This window comes from Talpa occidentalis, unplaced genomic scaffold (assembly GCF_014898055.3).
Source record: "Talpa occidentalis isolate TD23 unplaced genomic scaffold, MPIMG_talOcc4v2.1 talOcc4.17, whole genome shotgun sequence".
NCBI classification, from domain to species: domain Eukaryota; kingdom Metazoa; phylum Chordata; class Mammalia; order Eulipotyphla; family Talpidae; genus Talpa; species Talpa occidentalis.
The window spans coordinates 28076641-28086170 of record NW_023601754.1 but is presented as its reverse complement, the minus strand read 5'-3'; the positions used below and the strand labels follow the sequence as shown (position 1 = coordinate 28086170).

General features: G+C 43.7%; 1 protein-coding gene across 2 annotated transcripts in view; it reads right to left on the bottom strand.

Moving 5' to 3' along the window:
* Positions 1–11: 11 nt before the first annotated feature.
* The window catches only part of GPATCH1 (G-patch domain containing 1), a 40155-nt gene continuing 30636 nt past the window's right edge, over positions 12–9530 (bottom strand). For both annotated transcript variants that reach the window (XM_037516373.2, XM_037516374.2), the window contains exons 16-20: positions 8778–8994; positions 5944–6051; positions 3916–4013; positions 1735–1883; positions 12–286 (exon numbers count right to left, since the gene is read on the bottom strand). In XM_037516373.2, the coding sequence (XP_037372270.1) occupies positions 259–286; positions 1735–1883; positions 3916–4013; positions 5944–6051; positions 8778–8994 (600 nt within the window). In that variant the 3' untranslated portion in view covers positions 12–258. The remainder of the gene's footprint in view (positions 287–1734; positions 1884–3915; positions 4014–5943; positions 6052–8777; positions 8995–9530) is intronic.

The following is a 9530-nucleotide window of genomic DNA, read 5'->3' as shown; positions in this document are numbered from 1 at the left end:
AGAAGCAAATAGAAAAATTCCATTTTAATTAAACTGTACAATCTGAATATTTCCCTCCAACACTAACTGATGTTAAAAATAGAAATAATTTTCTGCAACCTTCCAAGGCAGCATTTGAAATGTCGAGGCTTTAAAAGTTATTTTACAGCATGAGTTTACATATAAATACAATCTGTACAATGTATTAACTGAGCAATCAACGAGCTTCCATCATGGGGAAGATCTGGTATTGGGACAGACAAGGGCCCAATTCAATTACTACCTCTTTAGTGGAAGACGTTTCAGCCTAGAAAAGAAAACAAGAAAGAGAACATCAGACCCTGCCTGATTTTTCACATTTTCACCTGTAAAATACAAAGGATAAAAACATTGTTTGATCTGCAAACTTAAAATGCTTCTTCTGTTACGCACAAAACACTCAAGAGACTCACTCACCCACAAAATATATGGGACCTAATTGTAAAAAGCAAGCTCGAATCGGGGCCTCCCTGGTGGCCTGAGTTCTTTGATACAGATAAATAAATAAAACTAAATTGAAAAAAAATAAAACAGCCAAGGGAGTGGATTCTTTTTTTTTAAATTTATTTTATTTATTAATGCATACAAAAACTGGGGTACAGGCCAGAGGTGTGGGGGTGGTGGTGAGAGGTTTCACCAGAGACAGAGTGGGGAGCAGGACAGGTGCATCTATTGAAAAACACTGCTGAGGGGAGCAGAGGGGGAGACAGGAGAGGTCTGCTGGGCCATGTGGGTAGCTCCCTGGCCAGCATTCGAACTCATACCACAGCTGCTGGCGATAGCTTGACAGTGCTGAGACTTTAACCCCTATGCCACCAGGGAGGCCCAAGAGAGTGGCTCCTTTGGGACCAAGGGTCAGGATGGTAAGTGAGAGGGGGACAGGGAAGGGCTTCCTGGGGTACTGGACTATTCCTTGATTTGAGTGTATTCATGTAGTAAAAATGCGTAGAGCTGTGAACTTATGATCTGTGCATATAAACGTGTGTGGATTCACTAAATGTGTGTACCTGATAGATTTAAGCTAAGAAAGAACATTTATAAAATTATTATTAAATATATGTGATTATATTAAATTTTCAAAATATGTTAATATACTGATTATACTTTTTAAAATATACATATTACTTGTAATAAAAGTGCATAAAATTTATATATGTTACACGTATGTAAGTATAGTTGAACAAAGCCTTGAAAACTGCATGTGAAGCTGAGGTTACTGTGCAGAGAGGAGAGCTTTGAGGAATTGGTCACGGACCACTTGAATCTTTATATGTAAGGTGTGAATTTTTACCGTGAGAATATATTCACATATTACTAGAACATTCATAATAACTTTAGGAAGTCTAGTTAACACAGAGGGGGCCTCCTCCCTGGTGACCTAGGGGTTAAATCTCAGTGCTATCACTGCTACAGCCTGAGTTCGATCCCTGGCTGGGGAGCTGACCCACATGGCACAGCAGACCTATCTTGTCTTGCCCGCTGCTCCCCTCAGCAGTGTATTTCAGTAGATATACCTATTCTGCTCCCCACTCTGTCTCTGGTGAATCCTCTCACCCCCCATACCGCTGGCCTGCACCCCAGCTCTTCTACACACAAAAAACCCTTAAAAATTTAATATAAAAGTTTTGTTAACATACAAATTTATCATTTCTGCCATTTGACTCTAGGCAAATACATCAAGGTTTTAAGGGGCATCTGTGGTCTCTGCAGACCCACCGTCTCAGCAGTTCTTGGGGTGACAGGTCAGGGGGTGTGTCCTCCTCACTCTGGCTGTCGCTGCTGTCAGAACTCTCAGAACTACTGCTCTTCTCTGACTTCTTGTTCTTCTGCTTGCCTTTATGTTTGTGCTTCCGATGTTTCTTTTTCTGGGGAAAAAAAAGAAATTGGGGAGCGGTGGTGGAAGTCAATGGTGTGTTCCTTGAGTCAGTCAATGACAGGGGATCAGGCATTTGGCAGCTGGACTCATTAAAAAATAATAGAAGGGGCCTCCCCGGTGGCACAGCGGTTGAGCGCTGGGTTGCCAAGCTGCCCGCAGCCTCTGCAGTGCCAGTTTGATCCCTGGCTGCTCCCCGGCCACCAGAGGAGGTTCCCACACGGTGCGCAGACCTCTCCTGCTGCCCGCTGCTCCCCTCCCGCCCGCTGCTCCCCTCAGCAGTGTACTTCAGGGTCCTTCTGCCTGCTCTGCTCCCCGCTCTGGCTCTGGTGAATTCTCTCACCCTCCCGCGCTTCTGACTGTACCCAGTGCTTGTATAAATAAATAAATAAATAAATAAATCTTAAAAAAAAAAAAATTGGGAGAAGGTCAGAGAACAGCAAAGACATTGGTAAGAAACAATTGAATTTGGTTTTCAAATCTGTCAGCACTGATTTTTTTTCATTTTTACCACAAGGGAACTTTCCTCATCTGCTATGCTCCAGGAACCTTTTTCTGGAAGCCAATAATGAAGCTATTTCTGATCTCCAACTGCCGGGGCCACTCTGGGTACCCACATGAACACTAGCTGAGTTAAATGCCTGTGCTACAGCTGAGGAGGAGCCGTGGATGATGAAGTGAGGAACACTGGCAGCACAGGAACGCACTACTCCTTCGTGCCTCCTACCAACCTCTCCCTTCAAAGAGTTAGGAACCCAAATCTCCATTTGTAATGATGACAAAGTAGTTGACAAATGTTCAAAAATACCTTCACTCAGGCCTCTCCAGTGGCTCAGCAGGTTGAGTGCCATGCTGTGAAGCTGTCCGCAGCCTCAACAGCGTGGTTTCGATCACGCGGGCCGGTGAGACTCTCACATGGCGCAGCAGACCTCTCCTGTTGTGCCCGCTGCTCCCCTCAGCAGTGTATTTCTGTTGTCTGCCTGTTCTGTTCCCCACTCTGTCTCTGGTGTATCCTCTCACCCTCCCACGCCTCTGGCCTATACCCCAGCTCTTGTATAAAAATAAATAAATTAAAAAAAAAAAACCTTCATTCATATTGAATGAATACTCACTTAATATTGTCTTATTACTTAATACTCAGCTGTTACTCTAAGACACTTATGGCCCCTAAGATACTTTTTTTTTTAAACTATTATTATTATATATATATTTTAATATTTATTTATTTATACTAGCACTGGGTACAGTCAGAAGTGTGGGAGGGTGAGAGAATTCACCAGAGCCAGAACAGGGAACAGAACAGGCAGACTGATGAAGTACACTGCTGAAGGGAGCAGCGGATACGACAGGAGAGGTCTGTCGCGCCATGTGGGACCCTCGCCAGTGGCCAGGGATTGAACCAGTGCTGCAGAGGCTGCGGGCAGCTTCGCAGCCCAGTGCTCAACCGTTGCGCCACCAGGGGAGGCCCTACTTTTTTTTTTACAGCTTTTTTTTTTTTTAATTGTAAGGTTTCTTTTTTTTTCTGCGTACAAGATCTGGGATATAGGCCAGAGGTGTGAGGGGTGAGGGGACTCACCAGACACAGAGTGGGGAGCAGAATAGGAGGACTGACTGAAATATACTGTTGAGGGGAGCAGCGGGGGAGAGAGGAGAGGTCTGCTGCACCATGTGTGCTCCCTGGTTGGGGATCGAACTCAGGCCATAGCAATGATGAGATTTAATCCCAGAAAGGCCCCCTTTGCCTACTTTTTAATGCTCACAATGCTCACAAACACAATAATTAACTTTTTAAAAGCACAACTGAATAAAATATTCTGTCTGAAAGAAAAAAACAAAGGTTCTAAAAACTGAGGGTTTACACAGAATGCTGAAACTTCAGTCAAGGTATAGAAAGACCCCCATGCCCCAAGATGGCCTCAAGATAGTCTCCTCAATTGGCTTCGTGTGTCACTCCTGAGGGCCAATCTGGACAACAGAGGTATTAGCCCCAACATGCCGATCCCAGGACCCCAGAAGTTACTCACCTTCTCTTTCCTCCGCCTATGTTCTTTCTTGGTCTTGTGCTTTTCTTTGTTCTTTTTATGTTTCTCTTTTTGAGGTACCTCAAGTTTCTGACGAGCATCTGAAACACAAGTGTAGAGGGGATTGAAGGTTAAATAACTGAATCAGGAATCTGATTTTGATGGAATGTTTACCATTGAGGCAGGACTCCTTCCCAGCCTCGATGATAAACAAAAGGTTAAGCACCTCACCTTATAGTTCTATATTTAGAAACTACCTGAAACCTCACCATAAGACCTACCTGTATGATCTAACCAGTTTCTGGACACAGCCTTATCTGCAGTGACCTCAGAGGAAGATAAAGTCAGAGCAGAATGCCACAAGTCTTTTCTAATTTGACATTCTCAGGTAAGCCCAGAGACAGAGTCGGAACCTCAGCTCTGTGGCCTGCTTAATGATCTGACATTAACTCGATTAACTCCTCCAAGTCTTGGTTAAAATGGGGCTATAAAATGGGGATAAGAATCCCTATCCTCTTAGGAACACAGAGAGGATTAGATGGGACCATGCACATAATCCCATAGCTGAGCATCTACCACATCAGCTCCTTCCTTCACAAAAGCACATTTTATATGAATTTGTCCTATACATGGAAAATGAAAAAGCCAGCATCAAAACAATGTGATGCATGGAATCATTAATAACAACTAAATAAGTTGCAGGTGCCTAAATTCTCCACCTCCATGGCCAGATACCCAAACCAATTCACTGTAACAGAAGCAGAGTAAATCATTAAATCAACTTTTTCCAATACATTTCAGCAGTGTAGATAGTTTCTAAACTCAGTCAACAAGTGCCTGTGATTTTCTAGTCTGATAGTTTGGTCAAATATTTAATAATATGACTTCCCCAAATTTAACTTTAATGCTAATTTTTTGGGCTTTAAAAAAGATTTTTAATTTATTTTTATGTTTAAGAGCTGAGGTGTAGACCAGAGGTATGGGATCAGGGGTGAGAGAATTCACCAGAGACAGAGTGGGAAGCAGAACGGGTGGATCTACTGAAATACACTGCTGAGGGGAGCAGCAGGCAAGACAGGAGAGGTCTGCTGCACCCTATGTGGGTCAGTTCCTTGGCCGGGGATCAAACTCAGATCTAAGGGGGTGATAACGCTGAGACTTAACACCTAGGCGACCAGGGGAGGCCCTAATGCTAGTCTTTTGAAAAACTGTTTCCCCTAAATAACCCACAGACTAAAATAAGGTTAACTATTATAAGAATATCAATAATTTAGCTTTCAAGCGCTAACACACATACTTTCAGGTAAAGAGCTAAACTTGAGCAAGTGTGAAATACAGTTACAGCAATTTCTCAAAACTTCATACTTTTCATCATCTCTTTGAAGGTTGGCTAATTAACCAAACCATTATTTTTATACGTGGGCACTATAAGATGCTATAAAGTAGATGGTGAAATTACATGTTATTTATATATTTGGACCATGTAATCAGATGTTTGTTAATCCAACCTTCAAAGAGATGGTAAAGCAGTCTAGGGATTTTAATGTGAGTTGTCAATTTCAGATGATAGGGAACAGAAGTTGTGATCAGATATACTGGGAAAGAGGATGGACTGTATTTACTCCTGAAAGAATTATTTTTACTCTATTTGCTAAATTAGTCAATGTATAAAAAAGTCTCAGAATGCCTACTTTCGGCAATTTCCCTGCCATGTTCATGTCCTAGATTTTTACTTTTAATTCTGTAAGTGACAACGTTTGAGATACTCAGGACTCTACTAAAACTATCTGAAAGCTAAAAAGAAAACTAGTTTCAAGGTGTCAAGGGTTATAATATAACCATAACTTAGGCATGAGGTGCAAGCAGTGAGTTTCAAATTGTGGCTGAGAATGAACAAACCAAAAACAAATGCATATATTTGGTCAAACCAAAGTTGGATGAGAGGGGTAGGCATAACAACAGAGAACTGTCATGTCTCAGGGGAGATGCTGGAGCCAAAGCAAGTGGGTGAGCCAGGAGCTCTCGACTCACTGGGACAGAAGACTGGAGGCAGCCGCGGGCCAAACTCTGCTCTTTCATCTATCTGCATCTTCTGGATCTGGAAGGAAGGTGCAGGCTCCTGGGGTGCCGGCTCACTAGCTGAAAAACATCAGGGCATGAATTTCATATATTTGCCAAATATTAATGTGTCTGAGGCTTTAAATAATGTCTGTTGCCACCAGATAACAAGGGGTTTTCTTCACACTCTGCTTAACCAGCTCATGCCAGGGGTTGAGGACACAGCGGAAAGCCCGGCTCCAAGTTCATGGGCACTTGAGCCAGGAAGTCGGTCACACAAGGGCATCTGTGACCAAGGGCACCCCACAGGGGAGCACAGCACACACTCCCAATCACCTGGTGGAGACCTGAAGGGCTAAAACACATCCTTGAGGGTTAAGCACCGCACTATGAAGCAATCTGCAGCCTCTGCAGCATGAGTTCAATCCCCGGCCTGGCCAGAGAGAAACCCACATGGCAAAACGGACCTCTCCTATCTCGCCCAATGCTCCCCTCAGCAGTGTATTTTAGTCAATCCGCCTGTTCTGCTCCCCACTCTGTCTCTGGTGAATCCTCTCACCCCCCGCATCTCTGGCCTGTGTCCTAGCTCTTGTATGCATAAATAAATAAATCTTAAAAAAAAATTACTATTAAAAAAAACCCCCACACATCCTTGAGTTCTTTTCACAAACTTTTTCCCTTTGTGAAATAGGAGCGGCATTTCTCCTGCCCACCTGTGACTATGCAGGTACCTCCTCTTTTTCTTTCTCTTTTTTTCTAATAATCCCATCTTTTTAAAATGTAAAAAAAACCAAAAAACCCCAAAAAACAAAAACCCATGCCCTTGAGCTAAGTTCATCTGAGAAGAAATAAAAACTTACAGACCGATACTAAGAGCATGGCACAGCTCAGAAAGCTTAATTTCATTCAAAATAAATGAAGGAAGGCCTCCCTGGTGGCGCAAGGGGTTAAGCACCACACTACGAAGCAATCCCCAGCTTCTGCAGCATGAGTTCGATCCCTGGCAGGCCAGGGAGCTACCCACAAGGTGCAGCAGACCTCTCCTGTCTCACCTGCTGCTCCCCTCAGCAGTGTATTTCAGTCTGCCTGTTCTGTTCCCCACTCTGTCTCTGTTAAATCCTCTCACCCTCCCGCGCATCTGGCCTATACCCCAGTTCTTGTATAAATAAATAAATAAAAATAAATAAATAAATAAATAAATAAATAAAATGGATCTACCATATGATCCAACAATTCCACTCCTAGGAATCTACCCAAAGGACACAAAAATATTTATTCGAAAGGATACCTGCACCCCTATGTTTATTGCAGCACTATTTACAATAGGTAAGATATGGGAACAACTCAAATGCCCAAAAATAGATGGCTGGATCAAGAAGATGTGGTCTATACATACAGTGGAATATTACTCAGCAATCAAAAAAGATAAACTCATGCCATTCACAGCAACTTGGGTGGAGCTAGAAGGGATTATACTCAGTGAAATAAGCCAGAAGGAAAAAGAAAAATACAGGATAGTTTCACTTATAGGAGGACTATAGGGGAACCAAATAAGGGATGAAGAAAAAATAATAAGAAAGAAGAAAGCAAAATTAACAGGCAACTATAAATTAGAGACATTCTGCAGGGGAGGGGAAGGTAAAGGAACCAAAACAGAGGAGGGAAGAGCACAAGGAACTTTGGTGATGGTGCCTGGGAATTGGTGGTGGGAATTTTACAGGGACTACACCTGAGAGGAGAAAGGAAATATTGTATAAAAATGAACAATGATATAAAATGTCATGAATTTAATAAAAAAAGATAAGGTGGTTGTTTCTCCCTGCAGAAGAAAAAGGATAACATTTGCAATCACCCAAGAAAGAACAGTATGTTTATACCTCCAGACAGGTCCTCAAAAAGTATACCCAAGATCACTTTAGCCAGACATGAGTGGAAGAACACTGGAAGACTGAGAAGGAAGTTTTTTGTTTTGTTTTTTTAGATATTTATTTATTTATTTATACAAGCACCGGGTACAGTCAGAAGTGCGGGAGGGTGAGAGAATTCACCAGAGCCAGAGCGGGGAGCAGAACAGGCAGACTGACGAACGAAGCACATGGTGAGGGGAGCAGCGGGCAGCAGGAGAGGTCTGCGCGCCATGTGGGCCCCTTGCTGGTGGCTGGGGATCAAACCGGCGCTGCAGAGGCTGCGGGCAGCTTTGCAGCCCAGCGCTCAACTGCTGTGCCACCAGGGGAGGCCCTGAGAAGGAAGTTTTGTCCACTCAGACAAACATCTGAAAAGTCTCCCATCCTTGCAAGTGCCAGAGAGCCTCCTTGCCTGTGCCAAGACTCCTGGCTGGGCTGAACAGAACAGGTAAGACAGCTCACTGACCTGGAAGGCTCGCAATAATGAGAACAGACGCCATCCACCAAGTACCACTATGTGCCCGGCAGTGCCTATCGGCTGTTGCACCAGAGTGTGGCATCTGCCCTACCGAGAAGAAAGCAGGCAGAGCCCCTCTATTCCTCCTGACCAGTGTTCTCCAGTAATCCTGGGACCTTATCATCAACAGGTTAAAAATTTTAAAAAGCATCTTTTTTTTTTTTATACTCTCCTCCACTAGGACAGGAAAATCAACACTATCAAACCATGTCAGAGATTTATACCAGACAGAAAAAAAAAAAAAAAAAGAACTCTGTTCCACCTCAATTGAAAATAGTAAGATTGCTGATTATTCTTATTTAAAATTTCATACTAAACAAAGAAATAGTTTCTCTAGGCTGATCATTATTTTGCCTTTAGGTCCCAAAGTCGGAAATATGACTTACTGGGCGCCACAGAGGGTATTTCCGTCAAACCAGTCTTTTGGGAACTTTCGAAGTTGGGCTCCCTAGTGCACTCCTGCTCCTCCTCGCTGGCACCCTGCTCCTCCTCAGAAGATGAGGACTTTTCGTCGGAGGAGCTGGCGAAGATGGCCTTGAATAAGTCCATGGACGGACGGCTATCTTCTCCCTCCATCTGGGAATCCACACCTTGGTTTGCCACCTGTATGAACAGTGACATGAAAGTCAGGAAGGAAGAGGCAAGGCTGAGGGGAGTCAAGGACTCTGGAACATACACACACACATATGCATTTCTGCTTATGCTCATGTACATGGGTCTCCACACCCACTACTGCCTGACTAGACAATGATCATTCACAGGCATTAATTTTCGTGGTGTTTCTGATTTGACTGTAGAATCCCCACTGGGGCCTCCCTGGTGGCACAGGAGTTAAAGTCTCAAAGCTCTCAAACTATCGCCAGCCACTGCGACCTAAGTTCAATCCCCAGCCAGGGAGCTAACCCACATGTCACAGCAGACCTCTCCTGTCTCACCTGCTGCTCCCCTCAGCAGTGTATTTCAGTGGATCTGCCTATTCTGCTCCCCACTCTGTCTCTGGTGAATCTCCTCACCCCCACACCTCTGGCCTACACCCCAGTTCATGTGTACATAAACAAATTTAAAAAGTGAAAAAATAAAAAAGAATAGTCCCACTGGCAGAAGCAGATGAAGCCTCCCATGCAGATATGTCATGAATC